General features: G+C 38.2%; 1 protein-coding gene across 5 annotated transcripts in view; it reads right to left on the bottom strand.

Annotated features, from left to right (window-relative positions):
* Positions 1-27,562, bottom strand: part of LOC126035436 (A disintegrin and metalloproteinase with thrombospondin motifs 6-like) — a 233,380-nt gene that overhangs the window by 67,087 nt on the left and 138,731 nt on the right. For all 5 annotated transcript variants that reach the window (XM_049793985.1, XM_049793986.1, XM_049793983.1 and 2 more), the window contains 3 exons: positions 24,419-24,526; positions 7,428-7,573; positions 5,066-5,129 (listed from right to left, as the gene is read on the bottom strand). In XM_049793985.1, the coding sequence (XP_049649942.1) occupies positions 5,066-5,129; positions 7,428-7,573; positions 24,419-24,526 (318 nt within the window). The remainder of the gene's footprint in view (positions 1-5,065; positions 5,130-7,427; positions 7,574-24,418; positions 24,527-27,562) is intronic.

Raw genomic sequence — 27,562 nt, 5'->3', positions numbered from 1 at the left:
AGACATTGATTGTTATGTTCCTGAGTTGGACCTTGTCCAAGGGGCAGGCTTGGGATCGAAATCCTTATTTAAATATGACAGAGAGTATCTCGAAAGTACTAAATTTTTCAGATTGTTGGGTATGTAATCCCCTTCCTCAGGGGAACATGGAACTCCCCTTTTTAGGAATCCTGACCACAAATTGGACATCTCTTATTAAAGACGGGCCAGACAGGAATGGATCATGCCCTCATGGAAAGGGAAATACCCAGCGGGGACCCAGCTTTGATCTGGAGGTGCCCAACCCTAAAGAGGTCTTAATTACTGGCCGTTGCTTAAATATTACTGATAATATTTGGGGAGACATGGATAACTGTAGCCTTGTGGAAAATCTGGGAACTTTTGATAAAGGAAAATTAGAACGTCTTGGACTAAACTTAAGTATCAGTTTCTATTATATCTGGAAACCAAAGGGGGGGCCAGGAAAGAAGGGGCAAGAACAAGACAGAAGGGAGACGCATCTCGGCCCAAGATGCAACATAGGGCCCAGATATTGGTGGCTCTGTGGGGATGGCAGGGCCAGAAAGAGTTTACCCCCGAACTGGAAGGGACACTGTGTTCGAGGGTACCTTGCACCTCAGACCAGTATATTCAAGGGAGCTTCGCCTCCCCAAGGGTTTTTGAGAACACCTTGGCTCTGTGTAAAACGGGCTGAAAACCCACTAATTATTCGAGGTACTGGGTACCATAGTTTTGTCTGATGGTTAATCCCCTCTTTAGGGTTAAGCGAGTTGGAGAAAGCTATCGTGAATATATCTGCTACATTAGAGATTATAGAAAGTGCTACAATTGATGCAATTTGAGGGCTACAACTGGAAATACAATCCCTAAGTAAAGTAGTACTCCAAAATAGAATGGGATTGGACATGCTTTTAGCAAAAGAAGGGGGCTTATGTGTAGTCATAAACCAAACTTGCTGTACCTATATCAATCAAAACCAACGAATTGAAACAGATCTTGAGGAGCTATGGGAAAAGACTAAAATACTACATGAAGTTTCCCAAGATGACACTTCTTGGGGCTTGACAGGCATATTAGAAAAACTAACCTCCTGGTTGCCAAATTTGACATGGTTAAAGCAATTGTTTGTCACTATAATAATCATCATGCTCTTGTCTGTGGTCCTTTGCACAGTGGCTCGATGTGGCCTTTTGTGCTGTAAGAGTACAGGAGACTCTTACAGTGAATGGAATAAAATCAGTTACGATGAAAACTCGAGACCAACAAATACTTTGAGAGGATGCTAGATAGGGAAATAATGTATTAGAAGTACTAGGATTAAATATAGTAAAAGAATTTACTATTTTCTAGAAAAGGGGGGACTGAGACAAGGGGAGTCAAAAGAATCTCAGTAGACATAATAAAGGGAGGTGAAGATGATGTTTAGTGCTTACATTGTTGAAATTAGCTCAGGTAGAGACAGTCCTTGATAAGAAGAGCTGGTCCCAAGAACCAGCCAATGAGGTAAAGACAGTCCTTGATAAGAAGCAGGAGCAGGCCCCAAGAGCCAGCTAAGACTGGTCTTGTGGCTTGGGTGAACACCAAGAAATCACTGAGCCTGCGCAAGGAAAGAGGTTACTAGTGGTGACGGAGTCATCCATCTTCATCTCTGCGACCACCAGACGACCACCATAAAGAGGCCCTGCGCAGGCGCAGTTGGGAGGAGACTATGGAAATGACCTCTCGGAGCTAATTTTAATATGAAGCGGGGATAGGTCATGCATATGTATAGGCGTATTGTGAATATGTAATACCTGACTGTATAAACTTGAGGCGAACTGCCGAGTCGGGCACGCACGACTTTTTGGTGGGACTACCCCCCGTGCTGCCCAGCGCTGAATGAACATACCTACTTTACAATCTCACTGATTGTGGAGTCTGTTTTCCGCACGTCAAAGCCATACCCCTAAAAAAATGCTAAAAAATGATTCACAGTCAAACTGTAAGAACAGTATTTCCAAATTGCCTGGCCCCGGTCTGCTATTGTTCAAGATTTGTTTTTAAGACCTAGACAATGAAATGCAAAGTTTCCTTTCCAATTTCTTGTTTAAATTATTGATTGAAATCTGAGGATAGGTAGGGAACACACATTTTAGAATAGAGGACTACAATTTTAAAGTATTTTGATAAATTGGATCAGTGTTTTTAAATAAAGCAATGGATGCAAATTACTACACTTGGGTAGGAACAATGAACTGTGCAAGCACAACTTGAGGAATGACTTCCTAAACAGCAGCTCTTTAGAAAGGGATTTGGGTACTATGGATCAACACAGACTGAATAAATATTGTCACTGCTGTAAGAAAAGTGAACACAATACTGAAATGAATAAATGGAATCTCATCACTAAGATGACAGACTTAGTTCTAAGTTGTACTTAGCTCTGACAGGCCTCAGCTAGAACCCTGTGCAGAGGTTTGGGCATCACACTTCAAGATGTGCACTACTGCGATCCCAAAGGCTATTAACATAGAGATTGTCTAGTGTAAAGAAGACCAAGAAGAGACATGATAGTGGTCTGCAAACCCAGGAAAGGCTGCCACAGAGGGAATATGATCAGCTGTCTTCTTACTGGGGACAGAGTAAGTAAGGGTCTTAAAAGGTGGGAAAACTTACACTATGTTATAGGAAAACCATCCTGACAGTAAGGATATTAAAGAATCCTACTGGTATCTCCCTGACTGGAGGTATTTCAAAACAGATCAGACTAACAGGTCAGCTGCCTAACCATCAGTTGAGAATGGTTTAATGACAGTTGATTTTGCCTTTGAGCCAGGGAATAGACTGAATGTCCTCCTCGGATACCTTCTAGATGTTCCTTCTGTGACCCTATAATCTTCCTCTCAGTAATAAGTATAGAGAGAATAAGGGAAGCAAATTTGACTAAGAATAAAACTGTGAAAAGTGTCTAACAATAAGAAATAAAATGTGATAAGAATAAAAGAAATCCTAGCAACATTTCAATTATATCACTAGGTAGCTATGGTATGATTGTTAATAACAAAAAGTATTAAAAAATTGTTGTATATTTGTGAGGGAGCAGGTTTACATATTATGTAAACTTTCTTGTGTACTAGTTACTGTGGCAGATGCTAAATAATATCTATTGAAGATATAAACATTTTAAATAAGAATGCCTGGACAACTACCTTGCAAGAGTCCTCAAAGAGTTAAGGGAGGAGGGCTCCAGTCTGCAAACATGAATTTTTAAACAAATCTTAGACTGTATGTACAAAATGAAACAGTGCTAATGTAAAAAGTTCATTATTTGAGAAGGACAAATAGAATATTCTAGGTTACAGTTTGCCTGACATCAATCCCAAATAAACAGAAAAGTTGGTAGAGACTTGACTGATACAGGTTTAAAAGAAATATAAATAATAATAAAAATCAGTATTTTGTATAAGAATAGGTTTTATCAACTAAAACTTTTTACACTCCCTGGTAAAATTAAAAGGATAATGGAATATGCTTAGATTTTTATAAGGCACTTAGTGCACAACATCCAGACTAAAAAACTAGAAAAAAACCTGTACTAGCTCAGTAAAGCACACAATGAATTTATTAAATATTTACTGACACATTTCAATAAGGAATTATCACTTAGTTGGTGAATTCATAGGTGAATTTCCTATCAACCATAAGAATGAAAAATATGTTCAACATTACTCAATGTTTTTCATTTGTGAATTGGAACTATAAACAAAATTCTTGCTTATGAAGTTTTCCAACTACAAAAAACCCATCTGAGTGAAAATTAAGATGAAAGTAAATTAATTACAGCATATCATCTGGTAAGCTGGATTCATTCAAATGAAAATTGCACAAAGACAGCCACCCACAAAGATACACATCATGGAAAAAATAAGATGGTCAAAGTTTCATAATGGTACACTGTAATTTGGAAGGTTGTATGACTGGAAAAGTTTTACAGCTCATACTGGACAAGCAGCTATGCTTCAGTTTATCTCACAACACTGCCCAAAAGCCTAACACACTTCTTGGCTGTACTAACAGAACAGCTGTGATTAGCAGTAGGAAAGTAATTTTGAATTTGGAAATTTGTAATACTTCCTAACAATGAGGGTAACCTCCACAGAGAAGTTTGCAGAACTAATACTTATGATAATAACAATCATAAAAACAAGGTTTTATGAAGGAACCAGAATATTAACTACTGTATTTTTTTCTGAAATATATAAAAAGATGAACAGGTGAAACACCACCATTAAATACACAAACTCTCCCGCTGAAATTACGAAATGTCTTGATTTAAGAAGAAAATGAAGACAAATTTGAAGCTAAAATAATATGGAAGCCTGTTTATGTTTGTACTGCTACTGACTTGGAAACTTACATATGAAATTCTTTATTGGTATGAACTTTTTTCTGGTACAATTTTTATTTTCTTGAATTTGTAATTTGGTTCATAATTTGATTTTATACATTTATACACTGTCCCACCCCCTCAGTGGTACTTCATTATTTGATGGGCTCAGCTCTAAAATGAAACTGCATGATTATTCTGGTAAAACAAGAACCAGTGGATGCTTGATGGCAAAGCAGCAGGTTTAAAACACACCAGAAGAAATACATTTTCACAGAATGTATAAGAGGATTGTGTAACACATTAGCACTGGAAGTTATAAAGGTATAAAAAGGGTAAGAGGGTTTAAAAGTGGATTCATAGAGGATACTTCCATTTGTGGCAGTTAAGCTACATGGTACAGATATGATGTGAAGCTCAAGAAATCTTTTAACACCCAGCTTCTGGAAATTCATACAGTATATCCATGCTTTGGCAGCCAAAAGTTTATAATTTTTCCCTAAGCACCAGTTATTTGCCACTGCTGGGAGACAAGGCACTGGGTTAGACAGACCTTTGGTCTGATGTGGAATGCTCCTTATACACCTTAAACAGAATTCACAGCTTTTCTGAACTGGGAAAAACATTTATCCATTGCTGCTGAAATGAAAAACAGACAAGTTGAGATTGTACTTTTACAGTGGAACAAAATTTACTTACATCAGTATTACATGAGCGATACTGCTTCCTTTCTCCAAGACAATATTTGCCTCCACCTGAAGGCCTGGAAAAACATGTTTTATGTGTTAGTATATGTATTAGTATAAACACAAGTTCATTATATATATTTATGTATTGTTAGTATAAATACAATTCCAAGAGATATATATTATATAACATATACATACATTTTAGAAGTACATAGAAGTTTTAAGATGAAATTTTTAAATATTTTATTTAATAAGAATTGTAGCATTGACTTGAATTGGAGCAGATACAAAACAATACTGGGTACTTGAAAATCTTCACTCATATAGTATTCATCTAGTTTGCATAGATCCCAAGCAATACAGTTTAACTGTATTTTGAACATACTAAAAAGGCATTGTTTTTAATATTTGCTTGCTTTGTAAAACTAGAATGAGAAATGTGTAAACAACCTACATGATACTTTGTTTTTAATCTTCTCATATTACACTTGAAAATATAACAAAATGCTAAATACTGGAGCCAGCAGCAAAGACTGCATTTTCTAGTTCAAGAATCTGATTTAAATTAAACAGTATTAAATCTGAGGAAACTCCAGAGTAAGCAGGTTTCTATTATTGTGATTAAGACATTGGCTTTTAAATTCTCAAATTGTTCAAGAACCTTATCTATCTCCCACAGAGGTCAAATACTGAATTAACATCGACTTAAATGGAAGATTAATCAGACATCAGATCTTTATCTCATATCTTAAAAGCAGAATGGAAAACAACTTGGTGTTTGTTTTATAACATATTTATAAGAAATAAAAATTTACAATTAACTAAAAAGAAAAACAATACTATTTTTCACATTACAGATATTTAACCAGGCAACGCTATCCTAGAAACTCAAGTTAATTAATGAACCAAAGGGAATTTTTTCCTAATGCAGACACACACAAAAGAAAATTTAAACAAATATTGCATTTGCTTGCTGCACTGTTAAACATTTAAAATTTAATCATCTTTCAGCATACCAACTGATATACATGGTGACAGGAGTAGTTAAAAAATCTTAGGAAATTACTCATGCTCCAAACAAATGTTTCACTAGCATTTTTACATACTTCTATGAAAAAATTAATGTATTTAATTTATTATTCTCTCAGTACCATAGTCTGAATTGTTATCAATGCATATGGATAATTTTTGCTTTTGAATTCATTCAGTAAATAGTGATATTTGCTAGATTTGATTGATAGTTATTGCTAATGATAGGAGGTGAACAGACCGCCTTAAACAGCAGTAATGTGACATTATGGTGTCTGTCTTGCAGAGCGCAGTGGAAAGCTGAAGTACAGCCTAGCTTGCAAAACATGGGTACAAGCAACAAAGAACCAAAGTGTGCAGAGAGGACAAGATAAGAAAGGAGTGACAAAAGGCACAGAATGGATTTTCATGAAATAAGCACAAAAGCTTCATGTTTTCAAGAAAAAGTGGTCTTAAAAACTAATAATGGTGATGGAAATAGAGATTATGGGATATGACAAGAACAAAGTATGGAGTAATAAAACCATCCTTCTGCTAAGACCTATAGCTGTGATGAGGTAAACAGAACAGGGCAAGCAGCAACAGAAAAAAAAAAGCAGTGATTCATTCAGCAAAGAACAGCAATGGAAATAAGTAAGCACTAGTGACAGAGAGAGGAGCACTTACCTGGCAGACCTCTGGAACAGCGCTCAGGACATTGGGAAGTAGACAGGTGAAAGGACCAGTACAGATACACACAACAGACCAAGCTGTAGTGGAGAAGCTGGCCCCACTTGAGAGAGAGTAGATGGACCAATAGGAAGTAGTGGCAGGGAGAGAAGTTGCTGAATTGTTTTAAGAGTCAGTGGGAAGTCACAACTAAGCGTTGGACACGATAGCGTATAAATGTATTGTATGCAACATAATAATACTAATTATTGTTTATATGTAAGCAGCTGTGTGCAAAATCTTGGAAATACTGTGTTGTTTTTTTAATAAGTAACAGGCAATAGTTACTTTATATCCTAGACAAGAATCAGAGATAATATCTTAAGAAAGAATCTATCTATCTAAGGCATAATTTAAATATATTTTGCATGAACAATAAGTTGCAGAAAGGAAACTGTTCTGGTTACTACTAAATATAAATCCAGCTATCTTTACAGTACATACATAATAGATACATTAAAAAAATGTTAAAAGTATGTCCAGTGAGCTGCTCCTGTTAAACTGTTTGTCTGCTATTTTGAAGCCAAATATTGGCAAACTAGCAAAACATTTTTACAGATAACATGTGAAACCACAGTTTTTAATAATTTCCAAGTGTGTCTTTTTGTTGGCTCCGGCTTACTTTAGCTACTTACGCTGGACTGTCACAGTGTCTTATAGATGAGGAGACTCCTCCCCCGCAGGTCCTGCTGCACTCTCCCCATATTGACCACGAACCCCAGCCCCCATCTATGCTCTGGGGCCAAGTGCCAAAAGGTACACACTCTCCCTGATAACACCACTGAAAGATTTCACAAAAAAAAAACCCACAAAATTAGCTTCCAGGCTGACAGAGTTATCAGGACAGAAAAATATAAGGGTCAGGCAATGACAGTTATAAGCATTAGCATTCTCTGTATAGATAACAAGACTAATATTTTACTTTTTCTAGCCATGTTTAGACATTGGTGAGGGTGTGTGATTTGTTAATTGTTTTCACTAGGTCCTGAATTATAGGTCCCTAACACACACCATAAGTTAAAGCAAGCTTAAAATAAAGATTTTCTTTTTTCTTCATACATCCTCCTTAATGTTTCACATTAAAGGAACTGCAAATAGCTTACAGTCTTTTAAACACTAAGATGCATTTCTAAGATTAGTTTAGTAAAACACCCTCCACTTAGGATTCGTGTATGGCCTTCATTACACAAAATGAAAAATTCCCCTACATAGTATTTTTAAGAAAGTATTCCCTTACATTTTAAAAAGTAAAATCTGGACTAGGTTACAATGGAAGAAGAATTTCTTGCAGTACTTAATTTATACTAACCCTACAGACATAATAAAAGTAGTGCCAAGGCATTAGACATGGTACAGAAAAATCACTATGTAATAGTGACTGGCCATTTGTTCAGGCACAGAATGAACATGTGTACTTTATTCATGCAAACACTGAACCTTTGCAGTATTGTTACTTACATCGGCCATACAAAATGACAGACAACTCACACAATGGCTAATTGTTAAAATAAGTTTACCATTTCCTTAGTCAGAAACCTTTTTTAAACCATTCAGAAATAATCCTGGAGCCCATAGTTTGATCTACATTCTGATGTCTATTGCATCACTGAGAATCTGGAGTAGCTCAATTAAATAAGCCTTTCTTGCTGTTATTGGCTTAAGCGACAGAGTAGACCATGGCCTTAGGTTTACTGTGACCTGAATCTGCACATTTCACTTCCAAAAGGTGGACATCTGCTGTTTAACTCCCTTGAATTCCCATAACAGACACAATATTGACCCTTTCCAAAAAGACACCCAGACAACTGTGTCCAAAATTGGCCATATGAATTTGACAAAAAGCACTGAGACATACACAGAATACACGGACAGATAGACATATCCCTGTCCACCCACAAGCACTACTGCAAGAAGACTTACAGTGTTGACTTTATACTAATCAATACAGCAAAGCCAAGTTTTCTCTTTTCTTGAGCCCTAAGGCTCACCTAAAGCCTTAGTCCTGGCAATGTGGAACGTATGTAAACAAGTAAATGCAGCCACTCACAATGACCTCAATTACTCTGGATTTTTATAAAACAAACTGAAAAGAGAATTTAACCTACAGTCATTACTCAGAAAAAAAAAAAAAAGAAATTAATAGGAGTTTGCTAGCAGGAAGGTAGCACCTCTCTGATAACATATTTAAGAAGGGGAAAAAGTTGCTGCGGCACAGAAACTGCAGCTGGAGAGCGGAGTGAGACCATGTGAGAGAAATAACCCTGCAGACACCCAGGTCAGTGCAGAAGGAGGGGGAGGAGATGCTCCAGATGCTGGAGCAGAGATTCCCCTGCAGCCCATGGTGAAGACCCTGGTGAGGCAGGCTGTCCCCCTGCAGCCCAGGGAGGTCCACAGTGGAGCAGATATCCACCTGCAGCCCATGGAGGACACCATGGAGCAGGTTTGCTGGCAGGACCTGTGACCCCATGGGAGGGACCCCATGCTGGAGCAGGGGAAGAGTGTGAGGAGTTCTCCCCCTGAGTGATATAGAGAATGAACTACTAATTGCTCAATGATTGTCTCTCTATAACTTTACATATGAGACAAAGACTGGTGTTTGTAAGAAGGAACCATGAACAATCACAAAATCATGTCGAGAAGACACAAGTAGAGGCCTTGCTTGAATAGATAGGGCTAGCAAAGGTACGAACTCCTGCCTTTGTTCTCATAACCATATGATTCTTGTAACACTGCTTACCAAGGACTGGTGTCTGTCAGGGATTAAGCTTGTCAGGGACCGATACTCGTCAAGGACGGATGCGTCAACCAAGGAAGTGATAATAAGAACTGAAATATAGGTCTAAGATAAGGTGTATGAGAATCAACCATAAAACTGTTATAATTGCCTAGTAAGAAGAGAGCATGCGTGAATGACTAAAGTTCATCTAAAGGACAGAAGAGGAAGAAGAAGATAGAACCCCTGAAGAAGTAAACGACCACCAGAGACAAATCTGAGCATGCGCAATGATGACATATACATTTTAGAATTGCTGACACACGCCTTTTTAATTACTCCGCCTCACTTATGCATATGTATGTTTTTGTATTGAATAACCTCATGAATATGTATATTTACATTGTATAAATTTCTGGTAAATTGGGCAATGGTGTGCACGATAGGTGGAGCGATCCCCCGTGCAACCAGCGCTGTCAATAAAGAATACCTACTTAATAGTTAATCAAACTATTGAGTTAATTTCTTTGAATCAATCTGGCGACCCAGATGGGACCCTCTCTGCTCGGCTGCAGGACCCGCTGAGAACAGGACTCCCTAGGGTACCCCCGGGATTTTCCCGGAGGGACTCCTCGCCTCACTCGGATCACTGCGGGAGCAGACAAGGACACCATCTAAAGGATTAAAGGTATTCTTTATGTCTTTGGGTTTGGGACCGGTCATTTGGAAAAGCTATCCATAAGTCATAAGATTTACTTATGCAGGATGGCGTATGCCAGGTAGCTGATGCACTTGGTATACATTTGGTTTTGGTTTGATACGTGTCTGGACACTTTTGTTTCAGTATACTCTGTATGCTGTTGTGCACCTTGTGTGCTTTTGGTTTGGTGCCCATACATGTACTTTGGTTTTTTTTGATTTGAATTTGTTTCGGACCTTTTGGCTAACTGAATGTGGTAAACGACCATTGGAATCAGATTACGGAGACCGCTGTGAGTTCTGAGTTAAAACTGTGTCGAAACGGTGAATTGAATGAATGAGTGAGTGAGAAGCAGCTGCAGAGTGTGTGTGTGAGATTCCAATCCGCAGTTTCACTCCGTAGGAGGTAGGGCCGGAGACGAATGAGATGTGACTGACTCTCTGATGATTTGGGAGACGAACTTGTATATTATTATAGTTATAAGTTTGAGCTTGATTATTTTGATTATCTTGTTCTTGTGTTGTTGTTGTTGTAAGAAATTCCCTGTTTGGTGTATTATATAAATGTGGGTATACGAATGGTGTCTTCTGCATCCGGAAAACGAGTGTAAACCTATATATATCCTAGAGTGTGTGTGGTGTAAACAAAGGTTGCAAATAGATTGTGGAAAGGATATTGAATGCTCTGAGTGTCGGGTTTGGACTCCCTGGGACAAGAGAGAGCGGGCTACCTATATAGTTGAGATTGTTTGTGGTTGTAAAGGTGAGCATATAAACGAGTAATATGGGAGGTAAACAAAGTGGTGGAATATTGAAAAAGAGCCCCTTAGGCTGTATCTTGAATCACTGGAAGAAGATAGGGGGACCGTCAGGTGGAGGCGTGGATAAGAAAACTTTAATAAAATATTGCAAACAGTGGTGGCCTTTATATAAATTAGACAATGATGAAAAATGGCCCTTTAATGGGACACTGAATTATAACACTTTGTTACAATTGATGTTGTTTCTGAGACGAGAAGGAAAATGGGATGAGGTGATGTATGCAGATATGTTTTTCACTTTAAGAAATCATTCAGAGTGGCAGAAAGAATGTGGCATTAATTTGGCCCCACAAGACCCTCTTGTGTTAGCAATGGAGAAGGAGCAGAAAAGGAGTACAGGGAAGATGAAGAGATGTTGTTCGGCATGTAGTATAGGACAAAGATGTATAAAATTAAAGGAAACTGAGGAAAGAATGGAAGATTTTATTTTTTCACCACACTTGTTACCCCCAACACCCCTAGAAGGTAATTCCACTGATGATACGGGTACGAAAGAACCTGATGAAGGTACGAGCACGAAAGATTTAGGTTTTACTCCTATTACAGCTCGCACCCGGAGTAAGATTGGTCCAATAATCCAGGCTCCCTTAAGACAGGCAGTAGGAGCTACTGGTCCTACAAAAATTAAAGTGCCATTTACGATGAATGATTTAGATTCATGGAGAGAAATAGTAAAAGAATATCGGGATGATCCTGAAGGAGTTGCTAAAAGATTTGAGTTCATTGTTAAAAATCAAGATCCAGATTGGAAGGACATCGATTTGATGTTAGATGCCTTAACTGAAACTGAAAAGCAATTAATAATAAGGAATGCACGGACTCAGGTCCAAATTCAAATAACTGCTGGGGTTTTACCCGGTGTGGTAGATAATCACGTACCGAGAACAGACCCCAATTGGGACCCTAATGATGACCATGATTACCGATTGTTGAAAAAATATCAAGAATGGATAAAAATTGGTATTGAAAATGCAGTACCGAAAGCAGTTAACTGGTCAAGTCTGTATGCAGTAAAACAAGGTCAGACTGAAACTCCCACAGAGTTTCTTGACCGGTTAAGAGTAGCTATGTGGAAATTTACTACCTTAGATCCCTTATCTGAAGTGGGAAAACAACAGTTGGTCTCTTTGTTTTTAGGACAATCTTCAGAAGACATAAGGCGAAAGCTTCAGAAATTGAAAGAGCCTGAGATAAGGGACTTAGAAAAATTGATAGAGGAAGCTTGGAGAACGTATCGGAACAGAGAAGGGGAGGAGAGACGAAAAATGGGAAAAGCTATTGCTGTAGCTACTATAGCCGCGCTGGGAAAACAGGACAACTCCCTTCGTGGGAGGGGTCGGGGAACTGGAAGGAGGGGAGGCTCACGCCAGCCCCTAAGATCAGACCAATGTGCTTATTGTAAAGAAATAGGCCACTGGAAAGGACAATGTCCTAAGCTGAGTGGAGCGCAAGCTGTTGTAGCCAATGTTACCTCTGGTCAATGAGGGGGACCGGGGGAATCCACCCTAGCGGATCCACTGGTTAAAATTAAGCTAGGGAAAATAGAACAAGAGGTGGATTTTCTTGTAGATACGGGAGCGTCCTATTCAGTGCTAAATCAAAGGCTGATACCAGAGGATGAAGAGTTTGTGACTGTAGTGGGAGCTACTGGCCAGCAGAAAAAGGCTTATTTCCTAAAACCGCTTAAATATAAATTGGGTAAACAAATAGGAATACATAAATTTCTGTATTTGCCCGGATCTCCAAAATCCTTGTTAGGCCGTGACTTGCTAGAACAATTGGAAGCAGAAATTGTTTTTGAAAAAGGAAAAATGGAATTAAAAATCAAGGAAGACCAGCTAATTAACGTTTTAAGCTTGGCATTAATACAAGCTGAACTAAAATTTGAAGTACCTCCAGAAATTGTTGATCAAGTATATCCTGGAGTCTGGGCCTCTGACGTTCCAGGAAAAGCTAAAAATGCAGCCCCTATAGTAATTAAGCTGAGACCAGGAGAAGAACCTGTCAAAGTTAAGCAATATCCCCTGAAATTAGATGATAGGAAGGGGATCAAGGAAATAATTGACAGGTTTCTACTATACGGAATATTGATTGAATGTGAATCAGAATATAATACACCTATATTACCAATTAAAAAGGCAGATGGGAAAAGCTATAGGTTAGTCCAAGATCTGAGAGCCATAAATAAGATTACTGAGGATATACATCCAGTAGTCGCGAATCCATATACTTTGCTAACAAAACTAAAAGATAGCCAAGTTTGGTTTACCGTACTGGATTTGAAGGATGCCTTCTTCTGCCTGACCTTAGCCACAGAAAGTCAGAATTTGTTTGCTTTTGAATGGGAAAATCCTGAATCCGGGAGAAGAACTCAGTTAACATGGACAGTACTACCGCAAGGCTTTAAGAATAGCCCCACCATCTTTGGAAACCAACTGGCAAAAGAGCTTGAAACTTGGGTACCTCCAGACAATGAAGGAATCTTGTTACAATATGTGGATGATCTCTTAGTAGCTACTGAAACCAGGGAAAGCTGTATTCGATGGACTGTAAATCTTCTTAATTTTTTGGGTTTAAATGGATATCGAGTCTCTCAACAGAAGGCCCAGCTGGTTCGACAGCGTGTGACCTACCTGGGACTTGAAATCTCGGGAGGACAACGGGAACTCGGGACTGAGCGAAAAGAAGCCATTTGCCGAACCCCGGAGCCCCAAACGGTAAAAGAGCTGCGGACCTTTTTGGGAATGACAGGTTGGTGTCGCCTTTGGATACATAATTATGGATTATTGGTAAAGCCATTATATGATCTGATAAAGAGAGACCAGTCAAAAGTAATTTGGACTGGAGAAACACGAAATGCATTTAAGCAGCTCAAACGAGAACTAATGAGAGCTCCTGCTCTGGGGCTGCCGGATGTTTCCAAACCATTTTGGCTGTTTTCGCATGAGAGACAAAGAATAGCTTTGGGAGTACTAGCACAAAGACTTGGTCCCTATAAACGGGCAGTAGCTTATTTCTCCAAACAACTGGACGAGGTGGGCAAAGGATGGCCTGGTTGCCTTCGAGCTGTGGCAGCAGTTGTTATCAATATTCAAGAGGCCCGGAAGTTTACCATGGGACAGAAGATAACAGTGCTGGTCTCTCATACAGTTTCAGCGGTTTTGGAACAAAAAGGAAGCCATTGGCTCTCGCCCCAGAGATTCTTAAAGTACCAAGCAGTGTTAATAGAACAAGATGATGTAGAAATTGTAGTTACTAACATTGTCAATCCAGCCTCTTTTCTTAGTGGAACTCTGAATGAACCAGTGACACATGACTGTATAGAAACAGTAGAAGCTATATATTCCAGTCGACCAGACCTCAAAGAAGAACCTCTGGAGGATGCTAAAAACTCCTGGTATACCGACGGGAGTAGTTTTATAAAACAGGGACAACGTAAAGCAGGATACGCAATCACAACCACCCAACAGGTAATCGAATCTAAGTCTTTGCCTTCTGGGACTTCAGCCCAAAAGGCGGAGATAATTGCCCTTACCCGAGCACTGGAATTGGCAAAAGGGAAAAAGATAAACATTTGGACAGATTCTAAATATGCATTTGGAGTAGTTCATGCTCACGGTGCAATTTGGAAAGAACGAGGATTGCTAACTGCTCAAGGGAAGCAAATAAAACATGCAGAAGAAATCTTAAAGCTATTAGAAGCTGTAAAGCAACCAGAAAAGGTAGCTATCATGCATTGTCGAGGACACCAAAAAGGAAACACAGATCCAGAAATTGGAAATCGACTAGCAGATTATGAGGCTAGGCGGGTGGCAGAAGAAGTGGAAGCAGAAACATTATCCTTAATACCAGACGGTAAAATCCAAACTGTAAGTACAAATCAAAAACCAAATTATTCAAAAGAAGACTTAAAATTAATTGAAGATCTGGATGGTAAAGTAGAGTCAGATGGATGGGTTCGTTTAGCAGATAATCGTATAGTAATACCATCCAATTTAATATGGACAACAGTTTTAACTGAACATAATAAGACGCATTGGGGAGCAGATGCCCTGTACAAAAACTTAAATCAGAAATTAATAGGACGCAATCTGTATACAATGGTGAAACAAATATCTCAACAATGTGAAATTTGTTTACGTAATAACCCTAATGTGGCAAATAAAGTGAGGTTAGGGATAATTGGCAAAGGAAATTATCCAGGACAACAGTGGCAAATTGATTTTTCGGAGCTCCCAAGAAAAGGGGGGTACCGATACTTGTTAGTCATGACTGACACATTTTCAGGCTGGCCAGAGGCTTACCCCTGCCGAACAAACAAAGCTAGAGAAGTAACTAAGATATTGTTGAATGAAATCATTCCTCGTTTTGGAATTCCAGCAACAATATCTTCCGATCGAGGTTCTCATTTTTGTGCCAAAGTAGTACAGCAGGTGAGCAAAACTCTGAAGATAGACTGGCAGTTACATACCCCATATAGACCTCAAGCAAGTGGGCAAGTTGAAAAGATGAATCACTTAATTAAACAACAAATAGCAAAAATTGGTCAAGAGACTAATCTAACTTGGCCCCAGTCTCTTCCCCTGGCATTGCTTAGAATGAGAGTGAAACCAAAAACAAAGGAAAATTTAAGCCCCTTTGAAATACTGTATGGGAGACCATATCAATTTCAATTTACAGGAGAAGATTTAACCCAACTGGGTGCGGGGTATTTGTGTGACTACATGGTATCCCTCCAGAAGCAGTTAGAGAATATAAATAAACAAGTTTTAGGAACCAGGGCTAGAGGGTTAGATCAACCAATCCATCCCTTTAAACCGGGTGATTATGTATATGTAAAGATCTTTTCAGGACAACCCCTGGAGGAGAAATGGGACGGACCCTATCAAGTGTTGCTGACGACCTTCACTGCCATTAAGATCAAGGAACAGCCTGCCTGGATCCACTATTCGAGAGTAAAGAGAGCACCTGAGAGGCCATGGACAGTCATCCCTACAGGACCCACAGGTCTGCGATTCTCCAGATCATGATGGTAACAGAGTTATTACTCGGTTCAAATGAAGCTCGATGGAACTTGAACTCACATTTTTCCTTGACACAAAATGTTTCCCAAATCCTGAACAGAACTGACTGTTGGATATGTACTCACATGCCAGAACACGGTGGAAAAGCAATCTCGCTAATTGGTATTCCGATACCAAGTAATTACTCCTGGACCACTCTTTGGGAAAGTACCACATGGTATACTGACAATGACGGAGTCCAGAAGTTAGAAATAACTAGTCCTAAGGCCCAGGAGCCTTATTGTACATGTGTACAGAGATGTAATCCACCTAAAGGACTGGGAAAAAGTGACTGTGTTAATGGGACGTATGTAGGGAATCATACAGTTTGTAACAAAACTACAGATATTGGAACTTCAACTTCTGTTAATACTACAGCATGGCCAGTGCCAGAAGGAAAGGGATGGTACTGGCTATGCAATGACACTGCCTGGAAAGTTTTACCAAAGAATTGGATGGGAACATGTACTTTGGGAGCAGTGGTTCCAAATATGACTATACACAATACTCCACCAAAAGGATGGGTGCGAACACATTTTCGAAAGATTAGACGAGATGTTGAGAATCCTCTAGTAAGGAGGCCTACTGCCTTTCATACTTTTGTCCGATGGTTTCTTCCATGGTTGGGAGTGAGTGAGTTAGAAAAAGCCATAGTTAACATTTCGGCAGTAATAGAAAACCTTGAGAATAGAACAATTGACGCAATAAGAGCCCAACAATTAGAAATATCCAGTTTATCTCAAATTGTACAACAAAATAGAATGGCATTAGATCTATTATTGACATCTCAGGGTGGAGTATGCACAGTTATAAATACGAGTTGTTGCATGTATGTAGATCAAAGTGGAAGAATCTCCACCGACTTAGAAGAAATTTGGAAACAAACCAAAATACTACATGAAATAACAAATGATGACCTCTCATGGGGATTTCAAGAATTGTGGGACAAACTAACATCCTGGCTGCCAAATTTTGGGTGGCTAAAGCAAATTTTTATTCTGGTTATAATTTTAGTGACTTTGGGAATGATGGTCTGCATTATGCTTAAGTGTTTTGTGTGGTATTGTCAGGGCACGGTAGAAAATTACGAGAATTGGAAACGAAACAAAATTAGACATCAAGTAGAAACCGGGAAATACTTTACACGATCTCTCGGACGTAATGGAACCTTATAGTTGCAAAAGAATTTGCAAGGGTTTAAAGAAAAAGGGGGGATTGATATAGAGAATGAACTACTAATTGCTCAATGATTGTCTCTCTATAACTTTACATATGAGAAAAAGACTGGTGTTTGTAAGAAGGAACCATGAACAATCACAAAATCTTGTCGAGAAGACACAAGCAGAGGCCTTGCTTGAATAGATAGGGCTAGCAAAGGTACGAACTCCTGCCTTTGTTCTCATAACCATATGATTCTTGTAACACTGCTTACCAAGGACTGGTGTCTGTCAGGGATTAAGCTTGTCAGGGACCGATACTCGTCAAGGACGGATGCGTCAACCAAGGAAGTGATAATAAGAACTGAAATATAGGTCTAAGATAAGGTGTATGAGAATCAACCATAAAACTGTTATAATTGCCTAGTAAGAAGAGAGCATGCGTGAATGACTAAAGTTCATCTAAAGGACAGAAGAGGAAGAAGAAGATAGAACCCCTGAAGAAGTAAACGACCACCAGAGACAAATCTGAGCATGCGCAATGATGACATATACATTTTAGAATTGCTGACATGCCTTTTTAATTACTCCGCCTCACTTATGCATATGTATGTTTTTGTATTGAATAACCTCATGAATATGTATATTTACATTGTATAAATTTCTGGTAAATTGGGCAATGGTGTGCACGATAGGTGGAGCGATCCCCCGTGCAACCAGCGCTGTCAATAAAGAATACCTACTTAATAGTTAATCAAACTATTGAGTTAATTTCTTTGAATCATGAGGAGGAAGGAGTGGCAGAGACATGTGATGAACTGATCACAACCCCCATTCCCCATCCCCCTGTGCCACTCGGGGGGGGGGGGGGGAGAAGGAGGTAGAGAAAATCGGGGGTGAAGTTGTGCCCAGGAAGAAGGCAGGTGTGGGGGGAAGGTGTTTTAAGATTTGGTTTCATTTCTCATTACCCTACTCTGATTTGATTGATAAAAAATTAAATTAATTTTCCACAAATCAAGTCTGTTTTGCCCATGATGGTAATTGGTGAGTGATCTCTCCCTGCCCTTATCTCAACCCATGAGCCTTTCGTTATGGTTTCTCTCCCCTGTCCAGCTGAGGAGGAGGAGTGATAGAGCAGCTTTGGTGGGCACCTGGTGTCCAGCCAGGGTCAACCCACCACAAAGTGAAACCTGTAGCATTATTTTTCTAGCCACATTCATACTTGTTTCTTCTCTTAAAACATTTTTATCCTCCTCTTTTTTTTTCCCTGTATGTGTTGTACCTGTTTTAAAATATGTTACAATCCAGCACATTTCTGTTTATAAACCTCATCCTCTATCAGTTAGAGAGACAAAAAAACAGCATGCATGTGTTTACAGAAAACATATAAAACACACTATTTAAAATCTCAGGATCAAAATGCATTACCTTTTCTACCAGGTCTGGTTGGGACAGAGTTTTCCTCATAGCAGCTAGTATGGTGCTGCATTTTGTGACCAGTGCAGATAACACACCAATGTTTTAGCTATTGCTGAACAGTGCTTATACAGTAGCAAGGCTTTCTCTGTTTCTCACTCTGCTACCCCAGCGAGTAGACTGGGGATGGACAAGAGTTTGGGATGGGACACAGCAGGGACAGCTGACCTCAACTGACTCAAGAGATATCCCATACTATATAACATCATGCTCAGCAACAAAACTGGGGGTGTCTCCAAAGTAACCATTGCTCAGAGACTGGCTGGGCATCAGTCTGTTGGTGGGAGGTGGTGAGTGATTGTCTTTGCATCTCATGTTTGTTTTTTCTTTCTTTTCCTTTCACTTACTAAACTGTCTCTATCTCAACCCATGAGTTTTTCTCACTTTTGCTGTTCTGATTCTTTCTTCCATCTTTGCTGGGGGGAAGTGAGGGAGTGACTGGGTGGGGGCTTAGGTGCCAGCCAAGGTCAACCCACCACACCCTTCAGAAAAAAACCCAAGGACACAAGATTTCATGGAGTTGTACTGTGGAAAGGAAGGTTTATCCTTCTTGCAGTTGTGTCCTGGTTTCAGCTGGGATAGAGTTAACTGTCTTCCTAGTAGCTGGTACAGTGCTATGTTTTGAGTTCAGTATGAGAAGAATGTTGATAACACTGATGTTTGCAGTTATTGCTAAGTAGTGTTTAGACTAAAGTCAAGGATTTTTCAGCTTCTCATGCCCAGCCAGCAAGAAAGCTGGAGGGGCACAAGAAGTTGGCACAGGACACAGCCAGGGCACCTGACCCAAACTGGCCAACAGGGTATTCCATACCATGTGACGTCACATCTAGTATCGGAACTGGGAAGTGGGGGCAGGGAATCGCCGCTCGGGGACTAGCTGGGTGTCAGTCGGCGGGTGGTGAGCAATTGCCCTGCACATCATTTGTACATTCCAATACTTTTATTACTACTGTTGTCATTTTATTAGTGTTATCATTATTAGTTTCTTCTGTTCTATTAAACCGTTCTTATCTCAACCCACAGGTTTTACTTCTTTTCCCGATTTTCTCCCCCATCCCAGTGGATGGGGGGGAGCGAGTGAGTGGCTGTGTGGTGCTTAGTTGCTGGCTGGGGTTAAACCACGACAGAGATTTATGTCAATAAGCAGGCATCTGTCAGACGAACATACCTGTCATATGGAGCTTCTCTTAAATCCAGACTATCACTGATTATCTGCATAACACATAATGCAGTCCATATAGTGAACTCATATTTTTAGCTAGTATAGATATCACCACATGGTACAGCGTTTTGCAATGCCTCTAATGGTGCAATTATGATGGAGAATGAAGCCTTTATGTGAATAACACATTGTCGTGGTTTCAGCCCAGCCGGTAACAAAGGACCACGCAGCCGCTCGCTCACTCCTCCCGCTCCCCTCCGGTGGGATAGGGAGGAGAATCAGGAAGGAGAAAAAACCACAAATAAACAAACAAACAAAAAAACCCAAACAAAACCCCAAACCATGGAACCTCGAGGGTTGATATAAGGACAGTTTACTGGGACAACGCAAAAAGAGAAGTTACAACTACAACAATGGTACTAATAAAAGAATATACAAAACAAGTGATGCACAGTGCAACTGCTCACCACCTGGAACCCGACGCTCTGCCACTTCCCCCACCAAAAGCCGAGAGAGAACCCCCTCAGCCTGCTCCCCATTTATATACTGAGCATGATGTCACATGGTATGGAATAGCTCCTTGGCTAGTTCAGGTCAGCTGTCCCGGCTGTGCCCCCTCCCAGGTTCCTGTGAAAATTAACTCTATCCCAGCTGAACCCAGGACACACATGAAGGATTACATTTTTTTTGTTTTCTTCTCATTATAGTGATAAATTAAGTGATGATGATTTTATTAATTAAAGACAATAATCCCCTTATAGCATTCTATTAGAGGCCACAGGAGTACATGATCAGGTATCTAATGCTGAAGTCTAAAGCTAGAAATTAAAATGCTTCTAAGAATAAAAATGTATGCTAATAATTTAATTTAAAATACATTATAAATATTACAAACATGTCAAAATCAAAGTTAATAAATGAAAGATACTCAGAGTTAAAGATTAAACCCCCAAACTCTATATTATTATGAACGTACACAATAGGCAGCTGCATTTCACCTGCCTTATTTTTCCAAAGCTGTATAAAATCCTTGTGCTCTGTAATTTCCTCTGTCATCCAAGCATTTCTTTCTTCCGCATTTCCCTGTAAAAACTCCTTAAATGCTGTTTTTTCTTCTCTACTGAATTAAATCTGAGGACTTACTGCTAACTGATGTCTCTAATTTTCTAGTGAAAATTTATCTTTCACCAGAGGCCAGTGATGCATAGAATCTCTGTCAGAGTAATTAAAAATGACCAAAATCTTCATTATTTCTAATGGGACTACAGAAATATGCTTCCTCCATGAATGATAGCAACCCCATCTGCTATAATGAGGTAAGGACTACTGAGTAACCAGTATATGAAGAAACAAGAGGAGGTGACAGCTATTTTAAAAGAGCAACCCTTCATGAAATATTTAGAACTGAAATGTTAATTCTTCTCTCCCACTGAAAAAGCAACTTTCAATTATTTCAATTAGAAGGACAGTGATGATGCATTTGAATACATATAAAATGTGCACAAAATTTTAACCCCGTGAATTAATGTGAGCAGTCTGGGATTTTTCTTCTACAGATCATTAACAATAAAACAAGATATGACATTGTGGCACATTTGAGAGAACTTTTGATATGAATTTTAGCTGTTTAACAGAACTAAGATTTACAACAGTATGCATTTAGAAAACTCATACAGCAAGTACTGTAATAGTGAGGAAAATAAATTTCATTTTTCATAGGGAAAAAAAGAAGACAAATTCAATTAAGGTTACCATCTCGTCTTTAACAATAGATTTTCAATCAGTGCTTCTACAATTATTTTGCAAGGAAACAATGTCCAGTAATAATGTGAATTTAGATCACCACACAATCCAGCTATTTAAACTGTGCTTTCAGCACACTGTGTTTTCACTTTTTGCACATTTTTCCCTCATTTAAATGCCTAGCATGGGTCTATACAATGACATTAGAAAAGGTTACTTTTTTATTACTTTAAATTCAAAGACAAAAATAAACATTCCTATCAGTATTGTCTTTTTGGTTTATATGCACTATTTCCTCATCAGAGTATTTTTAAATCTATCAGTTAGTTTACCTTCACAAACACATCTCTGGGTATACATGACCAGAGAGAAGCTTCATGTATATTTAAAATTATTATTACAAAATTAGGAAAAAGTGCACCTTTTTGAACCCAGACGATATGTAAAACCCTTCACCAAAGCATGAACATGTTAAAGCTTCAAAACAGAATAGATGTACAAGTTCTGTCAGTAGCAAAACCCCACTCTATTCTCTTTCCCTGTATGCAGAAAAAAACTGAGTAACCTTTATGGAAAACACTCTAAAAACCTTCAGGTATAAGCAGACATCTACTGTGGAAAATTTCAACCCAAAGAGTTAAAGTTTGGCAGGTTTATATAAGCAATTGAAAGAAGGTTTTATCATAGAGTGTTAGGCAATTTTAATTGTAGAAATCCCTCCCAACTCTGCCAATAAGACATTAATGCACACTGCATCAAATTTTGCTTTGAGTTAATAGTTACACCAAATTTACATCAGTGTAACTAAAAGCAGAAATTGACCCTTCAAATATGATAAAGTACTCTGGGATCTTGTTAGGCATTTAGAGCAGGGAACGTCATTTATTATATATTTGGACAGAGCCCAGCAAAATAGGGCCTAATTTGGTTGTGGTCTTTAGGTGTGACTGCAATATAAATGTAATAATAAATAATAATAAAGTGTTACAGAATTGTAACCTATTATTTTCTCCTTAGTGTGTGGTGGAGAAATACGTATTTGGAAAGAACTTGTGTTTTCTGGTTTTTTCTGCTATTGGGAACTGTTAATTTACAGGAACCTTTGAAGCTGCAGTTTACAGATAACAATTCTCTGCTGTTTAAAGGCACAAACAGTTTACCTTTGTAAAACAATACCAATTCTCTCGTTTCCCTCTAAAATCTAATGATGGAACAAGATACTGATGACTGGAAAAGATGTTTTGATTAAAGTCTCTGGGAAATGGATGCAGCAAGAGCATCTTAAAGCATCTTAACTTGTTCACTGTAGTCTCATGGTTTAAAAAAATATAAATTGAGGTAAACTGCTCCTTGTCATTGACAAGGAGTGGTGGTTCCAAAATAAACCTAGACTGTTGATTTAAGAGTAGCGCTCCTAGCATTTTCTATTACTCTAATAAAAACTAACATTTTTGGTAGAATGTGAAGGTGTCCCTATTTTCATTGGCTAAGTCTAAGAACTCTATTTTTTTTAAGTGATCCCTTCAATTAATTTATTTAACATGGCTTAACAATATTTCCAAACTCAGTATGGAAAAGCCATCAGGATGACGCTAGGTCATGGGCCCTGAATGAAGCTGTCAGCAAGGATTAATAAACTGTGACAGCTGCCCAAAAGCTTTCAATCTTTTTATTTAAACATCAGATTGCAAGTCAAAATGCAGTGTAATCTTCGTTGAAACTAGCCCAGCGAGCATGGCAAGAGTCAGAACAGACAACAGATGACAGTAGTCATTAGGAAAAAAATCCAGTCTGGATCAGTAAATCTTAAGGACAGATGCAGCAACTCTTGGAGAGATACTGGAAATTGTTTAATATAATAAGTTCTCTTCACTTTGTAAAAACCTACATAAAATGTATTATCTTGAAAAAAGGTATATGAAATTCACTTTTTTCCCCAGTACATATCCTGTAAATTAATAATTAAAATACTTTTCTCTCCTCTTTAAGATCTGTATAGATTTTGCCTTGTAATTGAGAAACACTCTTTTACTATTCTTCTTAATCTAAAACTCATTTTCAGAACTTTGAAATTATTAATATATACAGTCAACGTTTTAAAATCAAAATTCAAATGGTCAGGCAAATACAGTAGCACTAGGCTTATCTATTGCAACACTGACTTTCTGTACTTTTCTGTTCAGTAGGAAAGTTTATTAGACTGCATAGCAAAATCCTTTCAAGCTAAACAAATTACACAAGTATAACTGAATATTAAAGGAATAATTCAAAGTCAAAATAGAATGGTCACTGGGAAATATGGGCTTTTAGAGAACCCATTTATTAAGGCAACTTTTTTTCTATATGCTTGTATGATTCAGCTTATATGTGAAGGAATAAAGTTTTTTTATCTTCTATACAAAATAACAGAGTTCAGGCTCTAGATCTTTGTTAAACATTTCCAGAGTCTATAACTGACCTAGAGTTTAACAGTCCTTTATGGAAGAGTGCTATAAAATTTAATAAAGATAAAACTAATAGAGTTTTTACAGAAATTACTCAAAAATATACAGAGTCTGTAACAGGATTTTTTTTTGATCCAGGCTATAGAATTTTAAAGCAAGGATAAATGTTTCATTAAATTACATATATAAAATAATTGTTAAATAAATTCTGTAGGACACTTCCATTAGGATGCAAATGTATTCTGAACTAACTCCTCTCTTTCTGAACTCTTATAGTTGCTCATAAGGACTTTAATTTTCTAGTTCTTTCTTCCTGTAGTCTTCAAACAAGAAATTATTTGTACTCACCCCCTTTTCAATGCTCCCTGTTTGGCAAAGAGTACCTTCAGCTGCTGGAATGCTGTTGGTAACACAGCGGTTACTTTTGCTGAGGCACCAGAGCTCTCTACACACTTCCTAGGAAAGAAGGCAGAAGTTGATCAGAATAATGGCCTAAAACTGCTTCCAGTCCTCATACACACATGTATACAGAAATTTGTTTTGAACAGAGACTATAAGATTTGGGCTGGAGAGATAAATCTATAGATGGCTGTGAAATACTCTGGAGCAATTTCAAAGGCACCATATTTTACCTAAGAATATTCTGCCAAAAAAATCTGGAAGCATCAAATTGTAGACCACAAGAATGTGTTTTTCACACGTGTCATGCAAGTAATATTTTATAGTTATTTTTTTCTTGATTGGTGCTAATACTGGGCTTAGTATATTTTAGTGTTGTTGTAAAAGTAGTCTTCAGATGTGCTGTAGTGTCTCCATTACTGTTGTTATCTGCCTCAAAATTCCATGGTAAAAGAATACTATTAATTTTGAAATATGAAACAGCAACATTTATTTTTGTTTCCTTTATTTTAAACCAAAAAGTTTCTGAGCTCAGACTACTTGCACTCATCTTCTGTAGCACATGCTAAAACAGTGCATGTACATTTAGTACTAATTGAGCTACATACTAAAATATTTCCTTTAGGCTTTTTAGATTTGTGGCTGATATTTCATAAATGATTTAGCCTATCCTATTTCCCTACGTTGTCAGCATTAAACACAGTTTTTTTTCAAATAATCTTTTTTCCTACAATATTTTCTCATTTGGTTTTGCACATTTACTCATTTAAATTAAGTCGGTTCCGCTGACATTAGAGATTCATTGTTAAAACTATCTAAGGGTTGAAATTCATAATATGGGCATGATCCAAAGTTGGCTGAACAGTTTGGAAATCTTCAGTCACTTCAGTTGCCTGTGGAATGGGCTATGTATGCAGAATGGAATCAGAAGTGTTTTGCTTTTATAGTAACTGACTTACATGATAGTCTGTGCATTACTTTGTGATCTGTGTAAGAGTTCACAAACAGCTTATAGATATTTTCTATTTTTAAGTCTTTTTGAAAATTGGAAAGATACTCAGATTTTTAAAATGTTCTTATGATAGTCATTACTATTGCATTTTATTTAACAGCTGCTTGAAATCATACCCTACAAATAATGCTTGTACAGATTCCATGGCTGAACCTTGATACAAAGAGCAAAAAGGAAAAGACACTGAGAGTAAATAAAAGTTATTAGGTCGTCCCCCCCCAAACTTCATTATTTCTCTGAGGAAATGAATGAGTATCTGGCACCTAGGCGATCTTTTCTATACATCTCAATAGGAACAACTGTTAAGTTTTACCTTAAGATTCAGGTTTCTTGCATTGTACTGCATATAGAAATGGATTTATTTATACATTATTCACTAGCAGCTGCAATAACAGTTCAACAGTACAAGCCTTGAATAATGCAAAATTCTTTTCCAAGTTTAAAATCGGTTGGTGCCATTCTTGCAGCATTGATATATACAGTTTATTCAGTTTCACGATTGGTAGAAGCAAGTTATCTTTGTAAAAATCCATTAAAAACATACCATATTAGAATGGTCTGAAATGATGAGGAATGAGTACTGATGATTTCTGGAGTTTCCATCACATTTTTGATAATTAGGCCTAAGCTATTTCATTAGATTATTATGCACCAACTCCCATTTGATGTGTGGCTCTATGAAAGATTGAGCGAGCCATGGAATAAATTTACATTCTTGAGCCTCTTTTTAGGAGAAATGTTGCCACTTGTAAAAGCATACCTGCAGCCAATGTAGACTATCTTACTTTTCAAATTAGATTTTTTCATTGAAGAAATGCAAACAGTATAAATATTTACTTACTTAAACCTCTGACTAAAACACTTGCTTTTGCCACTCAGCTGATAACATTTTTGCATTAAGATACACATTCACAAATAAACATATGCTTTAAAATATCAAACAGAACAGGGAAAGCACAGAAGATACATCACAAAGATTCTTGAAAAAACTAGATTACAAATTTCACAACCATTAAGTTGTCAAAATTCAACACTAAATCAAATTCACATCAAAATCAACCATGAATCCAAACTTCAATCTAGTATTGATTTTAAAGTGAAAACCTAAAACTGGTTTCTTTCAGATACTGTATGAGGTGTTCCTATCATAATCCTGCCTTATATACTTTTTCATCTAATTTACTTGCTCATTTTGTTAAGCAAAATTCATCTAATTCATTTGCTTATGTTTCACATGTGGTTTATATTGTCAAATTGTAATCAAAAGATTGATGTCAAGATTGGAGGCAGCCTGGGCTGCAGTGATCATGCACTGGTAGAGTTCGCAGTCCTGAGGGACGTGGGACAGGCAAAGAGTAAAGTCAGGATCCTGAATTTTAGGAAAGAAAACTTCTGTTCAAGAAGTTAGTCAATGGGACCCCATGGAAAAATATCCTCAGGGACAAGGGAGCAGAACAGAGCTGGCAGATCTCTAAGGACACTTTCCATAGAGCGCAAGAGCTCTCAATCATCAGGTATAAGAAATCAGAAAAAGAAGGCAAAAGACCAGCATGGCTGAGTCAAGACCTGCTGGTCAAACTAAAGGGCAAGAAACAAATGCACAGCCAGTGGAAGCAGGGACAGGTATCCTGGGAAGAGTATAGGGATGCTGCCTGGTTGTGTAGGGATAGGGTCAGGAAGACCAAAGCACAGCTGGAGCCAAACTTGGCAAGGGACGCAAAGAATAATAAGAAGGGTTTCTATAGGTATGTCATCCAGAAAAGAAAGGTCAAAGTGTACCCCCCCAATGAACACAACTGGCAAACTGGTAACAACAGACGAGGAGAAGGCTGAGGTACTCAACAACTTTTTTGCCTCAGTCTTCACTGGCAATCTCTCTTCCCACACCTGTCGAGTGGATGGACCTCAAGGCAGGGACTGGGGGAGCAAAGTCCCTCCCACTGTAAGAGAAGATCAAGTTCGAGACCACCTGAGGAACCTGAACATACATAAGTCTATGGGACCTGACAAGATGCATCCCAGAGTCCTGAGGGAATTGGCTGATGTAGTTGCCAAGACACTCTCCATGATATTTGAAAAGT

The sequence above is a fragment of the Accipiter gentilis genome, chromosome W, assembly GCF_929443795.1.
Source record: "Accipiter gentilis chromosome W, bAccGen1.1, whole genome shotgun sequence".
NCBI classification, from domain to species: Eukaryota; Metazoa; Chordata; class Aves; order Accipitriformes; family Accipitridae; genus Astur; species Astur gentilis.
Note: the sequence above shows the minus strand (reverse complement) of the source record. Positions and strands in the feature narration are given on the sequence as shown.